This window comes from Ictalurus punctatus, chromosome 5, assembly GCF_001660625.3.
Source record: "Ictalurus punctatus breed USDA103 chromosome 5, Coco_2.0, whole genome shotgun sequence".
NCBI lineage: Eukaryota > Metazoa > Chordata > Actinopteri > Siluriformes > Ictaluridae > Ictalurus > Ictalurus punctatus.
In genome coordinates this window covers 24632436-24649571 of record NC_030420.2, presented here as the reverse complement: position 1 = coordinate 24649571, position 17136 = coordinate 24632436, and the positions used below count along the sequence as shown (strand labels likewise).

The window sequence follows — 17136 nt, the reverse complement described above, 5'->3', positions numbered from 1 at the left end:
GGAAACCGGTAAAACTGGAGAAACCTCACATGGACACACGGAGAACATTTAAAACTCTCCACAGACAGTAACCCGATCTCAGGATCAAACCGAGAATCCTGGAGCTTTGAGGCAGCAACACCACTGTGCCGGTTTGAATTTTAAAATTCAGATATATACAACCCCTCCCTTCAGTGTTCCATCCAAATCTACAACCCAAAACACATGCACAAACTTTGCTTAGGCTACAGGTTCACAATCTTTGTCCTGGTGTACCCGTTATCCTGAACATTTTTGTGTTTTTCTTGTTACCAAGATACCTAATACACTTAATAATCAAACTAACACCCTTCCTGCATTGATGTTGGTGTGTTAGAGCAAGGAAAACACTAAATTGTGCAGGACAGGAGGGAGTACTCTAGGACCAGGGTTGCAAATCTGTGGCCTGTGCCAGAATACATGAATGTAGGAGAAGAAGCAGCGGTGAGAACAAATGGCGTTAGGACGTAGATCTTCCTGACCCCAAATAATTAAACATTCCCCTTTCCCAATAATTCATAGCTAAGCTTAATCGATTGCACTATTTTTGCTCCTTCCTTCCTATTTTAGCAACAACACTCAATGTATCTAAAGCAACATCACAGGAAAGTGGTGCATGGCAAAACCACAATGACATGGGTACTTCTAACACTGTCAGATTAATGCCTGCCAATGCTGGGCAAAGGACATTGCCAGGACATGATAAAGGCCTATGCCATGTCCCAGAGTACAGATGGTGAAGATCACGGCACACAATGCTACTTTAAACACACACATACACACACACACACACACACACACACACACACACACACACACACGCGCGCGTAGCAAGACAATGGACGTCTATGATCAGTGTTATCACATGTAGGCAATCACATGTTCCAGCTGGGTCTCACAATGCAGCACTTACAGTGAAAGTTGGACGCAGCAAGAGAGAGAGAGAAAGAGAGAGAGAGATTCACAAAACAACACACATTCACATACTACTCAGTCATTCCTGACACTCAAATATAAGATTCTCCATTTCACCAGATTTCATCAAGTTTACATTGAAGTGCATGTACTTTAACATATACCACAAAATTCATTCATGTTTTCAGACACCTGACCGTACACACATGTGATCTTGGGTAGCACTGGGAAGCCAGAGGCACTTAGGTGAAAAAATTTGCTTTACTGGGGTGATATTATAAAGCATCAATCTTACAGGGTAAGATCTTACAGTGCTCTTGAAACAAACAAGAAAAACAACATTAGATGAACACTTAGAATTTTTAAAAAAAAAAAAAAAAACCCTCTTAAACAGGTCAGCACATGACATTATGTAACCGTACGAAATGGTTTTTTATTGGTCAGCAAGAAGTGAGATGGAAATGACCGTTATGACAAGGAAAATTGAAAATTAATCAAACAAATTGTGAAAGTATTAAATGAATAGTAAATGTAGGAGTGTAAAATTAGGAGTGTAAATGTAAAACTGCACCCCTGATAGTTTCTGTAGTCTGTGAATACTGGTTCTGACACATTTAGTTGATTCTGTTTCCCAAAATATAATGTAACTAGTAGCCTAATTTAAATTCAGTTTAATTCAGTTTTATTTGTACTGTGATTTTAATGGAGATTTGCATGAATTTATAAATTCAGGATAGAAATTTTACATTTATTAATTTATTCCTAATGAACAAGCCAGATCTGACGGTTACAAGGAAAATTCATTGAGATGATATGATTAAGAAACCTTGAGAAGAACCAGACTCAAATGGGAACCCATCTTCATCTGGGTGACAACAAATTATAAATAATTATAACATAATCATAAATAATTCCCTTCTATAACTGTGTACTACACGGTCAGAAAGTGCATTTGTGTAACCAGGAAATTCATTACGGTTTTCACATGAAGTCTATTTTGTGAAGTCAACAACTGTTCACTGATGGAGGCTTGACTGCAAAACAATTTTGTGGCAATTGAAATCCTAAAGCTATTATGCAGCAACTGTAGTCCTAAGTCACTGTCGCAAAACTGTTCGAATCAATTTCAGTCCGAAGCCATCTTCAAGGTTTTAAAGTGGTACCATCCCAAGTAATCTCACTGATTTTTAAATGACTGCAACCCTGAACAAGATCGTTTGTAAATTCATGTTAATGAACATGGTCTTTGTCTTGTGATCTTCGTATCTGTTAAAAAACACTGATCAGAACACACTTCAAATCACAACCAGATGTGAACCTTTCTGATAAGCTTTAAAAAAAATAATAAATAGTGCACTTCCTATTCAAATCTGGTTGTGTATCCATTTAGAACACATTATTATGTTCAATCTGAATAATGTGCTCATATTCGACGACATTTCTCATGAAGTATGTCCAGAATGTCCAGAATGGATAGAATGAACAATAATGTAACCAACAAAAAGTGAAAAACACAACTCAGTAGTGCTGTCTAAACAGCAAAGAACTGGCATAAAAAGTATACAGCGGTATTAATTCTGGTTCTGGTAAATAGAAACAGATGGAGGGGATAATCATCAGGTAGTATAAGCCAAACAAGAGCTGACAAACAATCCTCAACATTGTGAGGGCAAATATGGCAGAACTTTCTTGACAATTTGCTGTTTGGGCGAGTTGGGCATGGGTTGCATCATTCCCAAGCTATCACTATAATGGGCACTGTTGTGGAAGTTTTTTTTAAGGAACCCATAAATTTAGATGCATGAAATATACAATTCTATGATGCTATACATAACTTGACCTTAATGAGGAAAATATTATATTACACGGACTATGTTTGGGTAATTTAACCCACAAATAAAGCAAATTACTGAAAGATTGAGACAACAAAGAGAAAAAAAGAAGAAAAAAAAAGATTAGGAAAAAAAATTGATAAATAAAACTCAGCACATATTATTAGGAGCATTAGGGCATGAGAAGGGGTTTTTACTGTTTTCCAAAAACATAGATGTATCAGTCTCAGCTGCCCAAAATCAATATGACCCATGAACACTACACTGCTAAGTAGCAACTGGGAACTTTGATCAGGCATTGACTTTTCAGTCTACTCCATACAGCGCTGATGAAAATGTCTTTTTTTTTTTTCTCTGATAATCATGCCCTGTGTGTACTGGTGGAAATAGAAAGAAAAAAAACAGCATCTCTTTCAAACCTAGACATACTGGTACCTTAAAACATACAGTGCACTCATTGAATTCATAATGTCAGCAGAGCAACAAGATATCCTGTTTAGCCTGTTCCAGGGAGTCTGAGCTCTTAACTCCCGAGTGTGAAAATTGTCTTTTTGGCATCTTCAAGCCCCAATCAGGAGTCACTACAGCTTCTGTGCTGAGTTTAGATACTCCAACAACAGGTTCTTTCAATATGAGTATGATGCTAATGGCAGTTGGAAAGACATAGTGTAGCCGTATGTGATTTTGTTGTTGTTGTTTTTGTTGTTGTTCAGACCTATATTAAGGCCTTCATCAAGTATTATATACAAATGGGTGAAAAATTAAAGGAAAAACACTGGCTGTGTCATGCTGTGTGAGGCGTTTTGCTGGAGTAGACTGGGTCCACTTGGCCTCTTAGAGGGATAGATCATTCCGAATCCATACAAAGTTATATCCTTCCAGTACCAGTCCAGAAACTTGTGCAGACTACAGTATGCCATTAATGCATCTTGCTAAGGCACTTTATTTTGGTTTTGAAAATGTTGTCACTTTGTACACTACCCAAAAATTGGTGTCACAGTCAATCTATGATCGCAAGATGATAGAGTAATCAATGAACTATCCATTTCTTCTGCATAATAACATTATAATAACAAGTTAGCCCAATATCTGTTGTTTCACAGGTCAAGTTGAATTTGGTCCCACTAGTGGTACAACCAGACTGATAGTACCATCACATTTGCTTTTTTCTTTTTTTTTTTTCTTTTTTGCATAATCATCTCATTTACACAATTACATGTGAAAAGCATGTTATTATTTTTTTCAAATGGGGTTAAGTGAAATAATATTTACAGGCTCCAAAAAAAATTTTTAAATTGAGAGGTGACATCATGCCTCAATGTTTCTGCAGTTTCTAACTGTGAACAGTGTAGTCTGAAGAATTAAGCTCAGGTAAAGAGCCATTAGAGTGAAACTAAACACCCTCACCAGTTTCTACGTCATGCTTGCTCAGCTTCAACCATAAAGGGCAGGAGTCCAGCACAGTTTAGTGATTCGACACTTGATTCATCCTGATTCCAAACTGAGCTAGATTCCAATCCATCATAATCCCAGTGTAGTTGGATACTATTGGTCTATAAAATGTGACTGCTTCTTCTGATATAGTACACCAAAAGGGCCATTTGTATTTGTGTGTGTGTGTGTGTGTGTGTGTAAAAAAAAGGGGGGGGGGGGGGTAGCTAGTTTTCAGGCATTCATTGTGTTGGACTCTGAAGTACACATGAGCCTGACCAAAATACCGCCTACTCTGCACTCAAAGATTAACATATATGAAGTACACAGGAGGGAGCTGGTATCAAGTTTATCAGTAAGTATTATGTGTGTGCGCATGTGGGAGAGAGAGAATTTATGAGCATGTGGGAGAACTTAAAATACATGTGTGTGTGTGTGTGTATGTATGTATATATATATATATATATATATATATATATATATATATATATATATATATATATATATATACACACACACATACACAAATATACACAAATTGATCAGCATGGATGTGTAACTGATACATATGTGTACCTCACACTCCATATATTATACTATACCTTATATCTTACAATATGATCTCTAATAAATGTGCATAAGTTGGTCCTTGTTTTCCTATCTCCTGCCATCATGGGTGCTAGAGTGCACATTCAGGAAGTGCCCCACCCATCTGAAACATGCAGAAATTTTTCGTGGCACCTATATACTGTAGCTGAGGGTCTGACTGGGACTCCGTGCTATAAGAGCCCCATTGTTCAATCCAGAGAGAGGCGAACTGGGCTGCTGCCTAAAACCACATGGAAACGCGCACACACAAGTGCCAGTGTTATGTGCCTCACATTACTTAACTGACCAAATCTAGGTAGGTACCACGTAGGTACAGAGAGAGTGGGACAGCGAAATGAATGAGCTGGTTATGACGTGTTACCAGTGAGGATTAGCATAATAACGGTAATAATTGTAGCGTGTTATTGATTGTACACTGGCATGTACACTGTTACCTGACAACTTTCACAAAAACATCATTACAGAGATGCTCGATCTCACGCATGTCAGAAAGCTTACTGAGGCACAAAACACATTGAGATATCAATTTTCACTTTTTAATCGAAACAGTATGAACATCCAAAAAGAAAAAGAAAAAAACACTGCAATTAAATAAAATGACTTAGACAGCAGACAGTAAAGTGAGGACCTGGCGTATAGAGTAAGCATAAAAAAAAAGGCATCGTTGCAAACTGTTGCAGTGTCTCAAACCATTTTACATTAAACATTTTTTGTCAGTCAGTGCACATATTAAAGCAAGCACAGCATAACACACACCCCTTAATTACGCAGCAAAAAGAGTCACTTCTTGTCCAGTGAACCTGAGGTTAAAGCGCAAGTCTGGTAGCCAGACCACATGATGTAAAAGGATGATGAGACCGAGTGTCTCTAAGCTTCTTAAATGTTTTCCAGATTGAACAGAATTTCCAAAAATGACCCTGGTTGAAAAACTTTAAGCAGTATTCACACTGGCGTTATGCTGTGGAGCAAAGTAAATATGATTTAATTACTGCTGAAAAGGGAGGCTGTTAAAAACAACCACGTCAATTTGAATTCACATTAATGAACTGCAAGAGTTGAACATAGAAATTACCCGAGCCATTAGCCATTCCATTAATGTCCTGTCAAAGTTTTATATGTCAGGATTAAAGCTACTAGTTAAACCAAAATATGAAAGATATTATGCAGGCCCAATTTGTCCTGACATCTGATCTGCTTGGGAATGTATACAACATGTTACAATCTCTTTATAAAATGCCTATAATCTGGTTATAAAATGCTTTTTATGTGTCATACTACTGCAGCACATTAATGTTTGTCATGCTACATGGAATTGAATGTGGATATAGACTCAACTACTGCTGGTGTGTGTTCAAGCATGCTTTCGATACATAGAATGCAATAAAAAAAAGAGAGAAAGTTAAAGGCTGGTGAGTTATGGCCATTTTTGGTGTTATTTACATATGTACTATTTCGCGTTTCTGTACTTTACCTCATATCTCCCCGTTATTTTAAAAGATATTTTAGTTTGTTTTTTTTTAACTGGCTGTTAATGTGTTTGCTCATTAGGTCCACATAACAACCCAGATGTGTTGTAAGTATATGTGACACATTCAAATTCTTCCTCCTCCTTTACTTCCTGTCTGAATCTTTGGCAGTGGTGGGGGTTATGGGCAGGGTTTTTTGTTTGTTTGTTTGGTGGGGGGGGGGGGGGGGGGGGGGTGTTAGGGTGATGGGGGAAGTGTCCAAATCAATGGTTCTAGGGATAGGGTAAGGCAGGATGCTGCCCTAATTGTCCTGGATGATTAGAGTGCTCCTGGCTTGCTTATTTAATGACAGGAAATGACATCAGTTCAGTAGTTCAGAATTTCCAGAACCTCTTCTTTTTCTTCTTTTCTTCCTGTCTTGCCACCTTCCTTTTCAGGGGCTAAAAAGAGCAACAACATCAGACAGACTTTAGTTTGAGCAAATGACACACACCTACTATCAACAAACACACACACACACACACACACACACACACACACACACACACACACACGAACTTCCCCACATCCCCTTACCTTGACAGAATTATGTGGGAATTCAAGATTAATCGGGGTGGGATGGGGGGGAGGGGTTGGGAATAAGAGCAGGACATGATTACTGTAAAGTTTTGGACATTGATCATCTAGGGTAATTAATGCTTTGATATCAATGTTATATTAATGTTGTTGGCATTAAATCCACATTTATCTTTGCTGTTGAATTATTGTTAGTAACACAAATGTCTTGTATAAGTTGATGACACTTTATGTTGCCACTCCAAGTGCCCTGGGTTTGCTCTCTCTCTCTCTCTCTCTCTCTCTCTCTCTCTCTCTCTCTCTCTCTCTCTCTCTTTACACAAAACAGGCTAATGGCTGCAGTCTGGTGCATAATGACATTCTAATCACAGCACTTTTGGGGAACACAATATGTCTGCTATTCAAGTGATTAAAGTTGTGAGAACCCTGTTGTTAGGCAGCTGATGAAAATGGCTAACTAATGACAATTTACCTAGTTAGCACATAGTCTTTACCATAGGCTTGTTTGTAAATTTTTAAAAACAGACTACATATGACTAAGATTAGACTGTATCAAACATTAGATGTAGACATACAGAAGTAGAATACCACAAGTGCACTGTGTGTGTGTGTGTGTGTGTGTGTGTGTGTGTGTGTGTGTATGCGCGTGCGTGTGTGTATAATCTTCTCATAATAGTGAAAATGGTGTAGGGAACATAGGAGTTGCAGCATAGTGTTACATCATTTTATCCGTATTAGAATTATAAGTAGGTTATATTAATAAATAATTGATCAACGCTTGGTGATATTACAGAGAATGAGAGGCCATGTTGTTTTTGAGGCTTTTGTTTCTTTCCAGTCCTACAACACAGAAAATCATTTAGTGTTAGCATGCAAATTTTTCCTTCTCCTTGTTTTGGGATTTTTGCTCCATTTCCCCAAACTATTTACTCTCAGTTCAAGATTTAAGATTCAATTCCTAGCCACTAACAAGTTCTCCCATATAAAATGACAGCTACCAGCCTGGGAGGGCAAAGGTTAACACATGCTTCCTCTGCGACATACTATGTTATCTACACATAGGCTAATAATGGCTTGTAAAACTGTAAAGTTACTGTGTTAACTGTGTAATGTCTGTCTGACTGATAGGGGTTTTGATAGTAATGCAAAACAGTGTATATAAATAACTTAATCTGCTTATTCATAGACCCTGACTTATTTGTACTAGCATAAGGCTAAGTTTTGATGATGGCTGCAAAGCACTTCTAGAAGTCCCTCTAGATAAGAGTCTCTGCTAATGCCATAAATGTAAATATATCCTATTTATGTCCTTTTGGACTCAATTCAAAATCAAAATTCCATGATGGCTGATAAACACTTATAACCATTGCACCACTTGCGAGTGCTATTCAATCCAAATGTTAACACAGCAACCACATGCATTTTCCACAAAACAGTGATGTAGCTGTTGTACTTACGAGTATTGTCCCATCCTCCTGACCACCACGACTATCACTGCAATGATGATGACCACAGCGACCAGTGCACCAAACACAATGCCCACCACTTGACCCGTGCTCATACCTACAGAGAGAAAGAAAGAGAGAGAGAGATGTACACTTAATAACTAATGTTTACATGTGTATATGAGATTACAAAACACATTTGTAACTTCGCTCAGGATACTAGTATCTGCCAAATGTTGTAAATGTAAGTCTGTGTGAGTATCTCACCCTCTGAGTCCTCCACTTCCACCTCATCCCCCTCTGTTTCGATCACTTGGTCTGCCTCTGCGTTTAATACTGTCTCTGTGATTGACAGCCCTGTTTTTGGAGCTTCAGTTTCATCTGCTACCTCAATAACTTCAGGTGTAGCTTCTGTAGCTGCAGCATCCTCTGCCTCCACAGTTGTTTCGGTGTTTTTGGCAGGAGCTTCCGTAACTCCTTCTGTTGTTTCTGCTTGCGCCGTCTGAGCTGTAGTATGAACTGATGGTGCCTCTGTTTCCTTCACAGGAACTTCAGTATGAACTGATGGTGTCTCTGCTTCCACCACAGGAACTTTAGTATGAGCTGATGGTGTCTCTGCTTCCACTACAGGAACTTTAGTATGAGCAGATGGTGTCTCTGCTTCCACCACAGCAGCTTCAGTAGCAGCTGGTGCTGGTGCTTCAGTGACAGGTTCCTCCACCTCCTTTAATGTCTCTGCAGCCTCAGTGGGCCCAAAGGCCCCTGTCACTTGTGCCAGCACCACGTCTGTGGGTACCACAATAGTACCTGTGTGAAAGCCAACCAATGTAGAAATGTTATGGCTTAAACAGCGTTATAACAAATTTGGTATGAGGTTTACTTAATGCCATTCAAATGTTTTTATGATTAGATCTTCTAGGGGAAATTAATTAAGAGTATGCATAGTGGTTAAAGTGTGAAAATGGTTCTTTTTTCTTTTTTCTTTCTTTCACTGTTTTAAATGTGAGGCTTAGAATTGACACTTGACTGGCAAGTGTTACTGCATCATTATATATAATAACCTATCATGTTTCAGTACGCAAACAAAGGCCAAGAAACTCTACATTACCATAAAAAGGGGTGAATACATATTATCGGTGTTTTCAATTTGCATATTAGTCTAGATTTTCAGTACTTAGTACTTTTATAATCAACTATAGATCTTGTTTCTGTCTGCTTCTCAAATGCTCTTGCTTTGGTAGTTGGAGTGGTAGACTGAGGAGTCAAAATTTTCTGAAACAAACTGTCTCTGTTAAAATGACACAAAATACAGACACACACACAAAATATCCTATCCACACCTCCAAGGCAAGGCCCCTCCTAAACCCCACCCTGAAGAGCTCATATCCCGCCTGCGTCATCACTCATTCCAAACACGTCGGCTCACTTCCTTTAGATGCAGCTGGAAAGAAGCACAAGATCCTTGGGAGGAAATAAGTTCAGTTTTATCATTAAAACTTCGTACTCTTTAAAACTGAACTGGACTGCAATTGTCTTTTCAGTATCTTTTACTAGCGCAGATGTTCTTAGCGTTAAAAAAAAAAAAAAGCCAGCTGGAGCCCATATTGGTGAGGGAACCACCCTTTACAATAACATCCCTGATCACCAGAGAACAATGCTATAACCTACAAGCAGAGAATTTTTACCACAAAGTTTCAGAGCAGTAGGAGCTACACTTTGTGAAAGTAATCAATGTGTAAATAATAGCATAATGATTGTACATCTCAAATTGTGTGTGTTACTGCTTTGGGCTGACGGACACTTTTGTGTCTACAAATCTGTGAACATGTATTATGCGCATAAGTTTACCAGCATACTTGCATTGACACTTGAATAAGTGCACTGGGGTTAGTTTCATGTGAACTTAGTCAGAACTTACAGAAAACAAAAAAACAAAGAAGGTTATTTGTGATAACATTACACTGAATGTTGTCACACATTGACTTTTTCATGTTATTTAACTAAGAAAAAAACATATAATCATAACTGATTCAACTTTTTTGACATACGTTCAACAAACTAATAGGTTATAAACAGTTTTTCAAAATTAATGATGTGTTGTCCTTAAATAAAAAACAAATGCTTATCACATTGCCACACATACCACTTATGGGTGATAACAGTAACTCCCCTTCACTTCACATTGGGTCGCACTGCACCAGCCCAATTCTGAATATTTTCCAATAACACCACACCTCGTCATGCTTTATAGCTCATAATACATTTCATCTCTTCTGACAACTAATCCTCAAGCTGCTGTATATTCAGTCCCTCAAGGATTTCATGATTTTGCAAAATATTAAATAAACGCCGCAATATTCTGAGGAAATTTCTTTAATTGTTTAATTTAGATTTTCTGCAGATTTGGTTGCATCATGTGACGCCATCACAACACGCATTCAGCCAAAGCCCTCTTCAAGTTGTATGTTGAACATGAGTTCAGCTAAAAGGTCTAATTTACCAACAAACATCACTGCGAAAGACGTAAATTCAAGTAGTTTTCCGCAAAAAAAATCCCCGCACACAAAAAACTGCACAAGTTGCATGCAAATTTTGAAGGAGAAAATAAAGCCGTAGCAAAATCAATCCCAAAAATCCTGAACGGACTGACTTTTGCTTTAGTACAAGTTCCAGTTCTGGTCTGTTAAGTATACCATTTAAGAAGTTCCCACTCAACCAATCAGAATTTGCTAGACACACAACATAACAGATGTGCACACATTGCATATTGATGATGTGTGATGCCTACTCATGCCCCTACAGTCTTTGTAATAACTCAAACTAACATATAACCAGCCCATATGCTTTCACTGATGTTTACAACACATACAGTATTTCTAGTCCTGCCATGCCAAGATGGTACAAAGATGCTCCAATGAGTATGATTAATAAATCCTCATCCAAAGCAATACTTCTCTTTGTAGATAGTAAGTTTAATTGTGTTGCCCTGTCACTGAGGAAACCCAGAACTGCAGAAAGATGTTTTTACACTGGCCTTTCCCCTTTTATTACTTTCACATGACAAACGAACAAGAGATGTCGTGCTGTTCTGATGACATTACAGATAACTCATTCATTTGGCACAGGATTGTCATACATTGCAATCGGTCGGCATATATTCGATTTGATTTAAGATCAAAAACTTCAATGGGCACGTTTTTAGCTTTGGATGAAGTAATAAATAGACAAAATTAAAAGTAAGTCGAGATAGAATTTTGAGATTTTTCTGTGGCCTCCTTGGAGGCAATCTAAAGTCTTTCCCAATGGTTCCCTGATGTGCCGAGCTAACACCTGGAATCTTCTCTAGTACAAAAACTGCATCTGAATCAGTCCTAATCAATCAATCTAACAACGGGTAACATTCCAATAACCAAATGTATCACTACAGAATGACGCTTCGAATACACCAAACTATTTTTATGCAATATTGCAATGCTCCTCCGATGAATACTGTAGTTGGTTAGAATAGTAGGTTGTAATTTTAGATTTTTATAGCCTTTTACAGTAAACGTGGGTCTTTTTTTAGTCTCAGATAATAGAGCATAGTAAACTGAACGCACGAAACCGACTTCAACGTCAGACTGCTCTAGGACATGATGTCATTTTGTTCTTTCTCCCTTCCCTTTTTTTTAACGGTCTTCCATTGTGTTGCCATGGCTTTTGGCCCGGAGAGGGCATTTGTGCTATCTTTATCACTGCAGGCCACGCATGCTATAAGGCATTTAGTCAAAATCACCATTAGCAGCAGACTGGTACAAAAACACACACAGACATGGCTAGGAGGGGGTGGTCCCTGAGAAGAGAACTTTGTGTCCTGTTTGTTCACAGAGAGAGAGAGAGAGAGAGAGAGAGAGAGAGAGAGAGAGGGGATGATGGAAGAGTTGTGTGTGTGTGTGTGTGTGTGTGTGTGTGTGTGTGTGTGTGTGTGTGTGCTTTATGCCTTACAGACATTGTTAACAATTGCCTCATTATGTTGTGGACTCCAACAATTAGCCTTAAGTATGGTCTCCTTCCCCTGCAACAACTTCTACACACACAGGCATGCTTGTACACACACACACACACACACACACACACACACATATTTACACACACAGAGAAAAATGGCAAGGAGTGTTCTCTTGCTCTCGTCCATGCTTTTGCAGTTGAGTCTAGCTGAGGATACTTGTGCCTCATCTTTTTGTGTTTTTTTTCTATCAAGACTTTAAAAAAAAAAAAAAAAAAAAAAAAAAAACACCCATCAGCTTTGGGCAAATTTCAACAAATTGTCAATGTGTGTTTTCTGTGTGTGTGTTAATTGATTGAAAAACCAAAACAATTTCTGCACTTTGGTCAATGAGCATTGAATCTAAATGTGCTGTATAATTAAAATGTACTGTACTACTCCCCCTACTCCCCCTACTCCCCTACACACACACACACACACACACACACACAGCACATGAGCTCTTACACGCAGATTTGGTGAGTTGGGTTCTAGGCGTGGCAGCACAGCTGCAGGACATGGATAGCAGAAGCAGCTTTAGGAGTATGAGTGGTTAGAAGCAGAGACACAGAGGAGACAGAGTAGCACTGGTGCACGAGGCAGGCAGGGTGTAGAAATAGCAGGGCTGTGTAACAGAGTTAACAGGGTATAGGGTTCCTTTATGGCCTCAAGCCACAGGATATTATCTGCCATCGGGTGTACGGGATAATGGAGAGTGTGTGGGTGTGTGTGGGTGTGTGTGATTGAAAATCATCATGCCCAACCTACAAAATGAGTAACTATGACCAAGACTGAAAATTTCTCTAAAGCTAAAAGAAAAAGTACCATAAAAGGGAAAAGAAAGACTGCGCAGAGGGGTGGGATGGAGCGGGATCAAGCAGGAGAGAGAGAGAGAGAGAGAGAGACTGACCTAGAGACAGAGAAAGAGAGAGCGAGAGACAGAGACACCATCACATCCATCACCATATCACAATCAGCTTCCACTGCACATTATGATGATTGGGGAGCATGGGGGGTGTTAGGTGAGGGGGATGAAGATGTTGTCGTTTCAATCAGAGCTGTGTGCACGAGGGGAGTGTGAAACTGGAATGTTCTTGGTGCTGAGGAGGCACAGAAACTCTCATAACATTGTACATACTCCTACACACACATTAGAGTATTAGAGTAGAGCCAGCCAAAAGATGATACAGTGGTGTGAATGTTGTTCTTATCACACAAGTCTTCCTTCATTCCTACATGTCCAGAGAGAGACTGGTGCAATGATGAGTCATCTAAATGTTATTACATATGCAGATCTATGGATGTGTTAATAGGTTCAGCCACTTTCTGCTCTATATACACGGCCCCAAAGAGTTTAGACTATAGTAGGAGAGAGAGCGAGAGAGAGAGAGAGAGAGAGAGAGAGAGAGAGAGAGAGAGAGAGAGAGAGAGAGATCTGCCACTGTCACTGGCATTTTCCTGAAAAATGTACAACTCAACTCCAGTTATAAAAGTATTTGAATGACAGGCATCCTCCAAAATATACCACATGTATGCTATCATTCAAGTCTCTCGTCTAGCATCCTGGTTGCCACTTTGACAGCTACAAACATAGACTCAGGCTTGAAAATATGTCTCAGGATAAGGTTAGGAATAGGGATTGACTTAGTGTTTCTATCTTTTCTTACAACTTGTCTTGAAATCCAACCACATTGCTTTCATCTGTTCAAATTTGTCTGAATTTCTCATGAGATCAGGAAACAAGTTCATGGCTACATATATTTGTTATATACAACACTAGACAGTTTTTTTTGATCACGTACTCATCTGAATGTACAGTACTGTGCAAAAGTTTTAGGCAGCCAATTTTTTTAGTACAAACTTTGTTATAGATTTTTTTACATGCTCAACAAAACTTACCAGCTAATTTCCTTATAAAACTGCACAAATTGTACCAGAGACTACTATTTTTATTTAAAAGATTTTGTCACACCAAAGATTGATTTTGTTTCATTTACTACGGCTTACTGCTCTTTACGGTATTTTTTTAAATGTAGAAATATTTAATTTCATTATTTTGAAGCCCTCTTTGCTCTGCAGCATTTCTTTGCATGTTCCTAAAACTTTTGCACAGTACTGTACTTTTTTTTTTTAACCAAACACATGTCCAAACACACGTCACTGGGGTGGAACCCTCAGAGGTATGCTTCGTAGTTTTAGTTGTGGGACAACACTGAGGTGCATAATTGTTTCCGAGAACATTTACACTGTATGTTAGAGAATATTTAAATGTACCTGTACAGCATATTGTTTTTCTGACAGTGAAAAAACATGATCATTCGTGAAAGTAGACATAGTGCCTCATGGTTGGAACAAATATCAGTGCACACGCCTGTGCTAAATATTCATTGCTAAAGGCTTAATATTAATGATCAGTAACCACAGTTATTATACGTATACACGTTAACAGTCTAGAACACGTTTTTACTTATTTAATGACGTTTTATTTACTAAATTAAAAAGCTATGCCTTTTTTTGTCTAACACAGCTTTCAAAAATCTCGAATTATCTGTAAAATATCTATTACATATCCACTAAAGATAATATTATTAGCATTAATCACAGATCATTGTTTCTTCTCACATTATAAAACTTTAATAAATATAAATGGAATCGTCATAATGTTACGGTTGATCACCGTTAATGGATTTATTACCACTTTTATGGGGGTTAGTTACAGATAAGTACAAGTGACTCATTGCCAGGTCTGACAGCTTTGTTTAACACACCTCCTTAAGTGTCATGCAGTTGAAATGAGGGGAGAAGCGGAGTGTGTTGCAAGACAGCTTTTTAGCTAGAGTTTGTTTATCATGCCGGGTTCGTAGGATTGTAACAGGCACTTGACGTGTCACTAAAGGTTGCATTTTAAAAATAACACGTACACACAAGACCCTGCGGGGGTGAAAGCTTGATACCCCGCCAAAGATGGTGACATGTAGGAGTGGAGTGTGCAAGAGACGTAAGGCGGGGGTACCCGCCCTGAATGGGCATAATTTGAGTCTCTCTCTCTCTCTCGCTCGCTCTCTCTCACTCTCACTCTCACGCTTCATAGCTTGAGACGAAAAGTCTAACCAGCCTGTTGACTGAACACCAAATGCTATTCTTAAATATAGGGCCAGATCTATTTATATGCTCACATGACCCTGCCCAGGCTGAGAGAAAAGAAAGAGAGATCTCCCTGTAAAAACTGAGCCAAGACACATGGCACCATTACATCATATTCTTAAAAGTGCCTCAAATGAGAGAGAGAGAGAGAGAGAGAGAGAGAGAGAGAGAGAGAGAGAGAGAGAGAGTGTGTGTGTGTGTGTGTGTGTGTGTGTGTGTGTGTGAGTGAGAGAGAGAGAGAGAGATTGAGAGAGAGAGAGTTTAACAGTACATGACATAATCTGTGGCTGTACCACATCTACCAAGTTACCAAGTTTAAAGCAATTACTTGAAATTTCCAATACTGTCGAATGGATTAAAAAATGGCAACGAAGTAAGAAAGTGAATTTTATAATACACAGATTGCCTTAAAAAAAATTTAGTAGGAAAACTTTTTGTCAAACTGCTGAACAAGCCAATATCTTGCCATGCTTAGAGAATGTCTGAGTCAAAGAAAGAGAGCTGGAGAGGTTCCTGAGCTGAAGACTTAACGAAGAACAAGAAGAAGAAGAAGAAGAAGAAGAAGCTTTCACATGTAGGAGTAAAGGAGCTCATGAGTAGGACAGATGAAAAAGGAAAATGACATAAAAGTCAAAGAATGAATGATGAATGAACATATGATAGAACGTGTACTGTGTGTGTGTGTGTGTGTGTGTGTGTGTGTGTGTGTGTGTGTGCATTGACTTACTTGCATGTGTGATGGTACAAAAAGACCCAACTAGGGCAATCAGCAGCAGCAGTTCAAACTTCATGATGTCTTCAGATTTCTGAATGAAACTCACTGAATGCTCTTGGAACTCCTGAGACTGGTCTCAGAGGCAGACGTTATCTCACACACAGTGGAGATGAATAGAGAGAGAGAGAAAGAGAGAGAGAGAGGGAGCAGGAGCAGCACACACACAGCTCTGAGAGACACTGGAAAAAAAGTCAAAGAGAAAGAGAGTGTGTGAGGAAGAGTGTGTGTGTTTAGAGGATGGAAATGGGGGTTGGGCACACGTGTTAGGTGGTCCTGCCCCTTGTGCCTTCTTTAACTTAGTAAGTGAGACGCTCTCACACTCCCTTGCCTCTCAGTTCACACCATATTCCCACAATGCATTGGACAAGCAACGAATATAGGTGCAGTTTAGACACACTACCGGTCAAAAGTTTGGAGACACTTGACTGAAATGTTTCTCATGATCTTAAAAATCTTTTGATCTGATGATTAAATGTTTGAAATCGGTGTTGTAGACAAAAAATATAATTGTGCCAACATGTTTATTTATTCCATTAGAAAACTACCATTTTATTTACAAAAAAAAAATTTTTTTAATGGATGACTTGGAGCGAAATATTCCAAAAAGCAGCCAATAAGTGTCCAGCATAGGTGGGAACTCCTTTAATACCGTTTAAAACGCATCTCAGGGGGATTCCTCAAGAAATTAATTGAGAAAATGCCAAGAATACATTTCTGGAAATTCTAGGCAAAAAGGGTGTCTACTTTGAAGATGGTAAAATATTAAATTATTTAGATATTTTTTTCCTCACAACATAATTCCCATAGCTCCATTTGTGTTATTTTTGATGACTTTAAGTTTTGATGACTTTATTATTATTCTAAAATTAAAAAATAATGAGTGCATCTAAACTTTTGATTA

The 17136-nt window shown here is 38.6% G+C and overlaps 1 protein-coding gene across 1 annotated transcript; it reads right to left on the bottom strand.

Moving 5' to 3' along the window:
• Positions 1-5327: 5327 nt before the first annotated feature.
• si:ch211-156j16.1 (uncharacterized protein LOC564557 homolog) lies at positions 5328-16458 on the bottom strand. Its single transcript, XM_017468767.3, has 4 exons — positions 16188-16458; positions 8560-9099; positions 8305-8410; positions 5328-6711 (listed from the first exon to the last, which is right to left on the bottom strand). Exons 1-4 carry the CDS (start codon positions 16249-16251, stop codon positions 6705-6707), a joined length of 717 nt encoding a protein of 238 aa, XP_017324256.1. The 5' UTR covers positions 16252-16458; the 3' UTR covers positions 5328-6704.
• Between the last annotated feature and the right edge of the window lie 678 nt (positions 16459-17136).

Bases quoted from the DNA above. Each gene is read 5' to 3' on its own strand.
- si:ch211-156j16.1 (XM_017468767.3), bottom strand. From the start codon at position 16,251: ATGAAGTTTGAACTGCTGCTGCTGATTGCCCTAGTTGGGTCTTTTTGT. The intron at 9,100-16,187 runs GTAAGTCAATGC...GCTTTCACACAG, and splicing joins TTGTACCATCACACATGCAA to GTACTATTGTGGTACCCACA. The intron at 8,411-8,559 runs GTGAGATACTCA...TTCTCTCTGTAG, and splicing joins GGAAGTGGAGGACTCAGAGG to GTATGAGCACGGGTCAAGTG.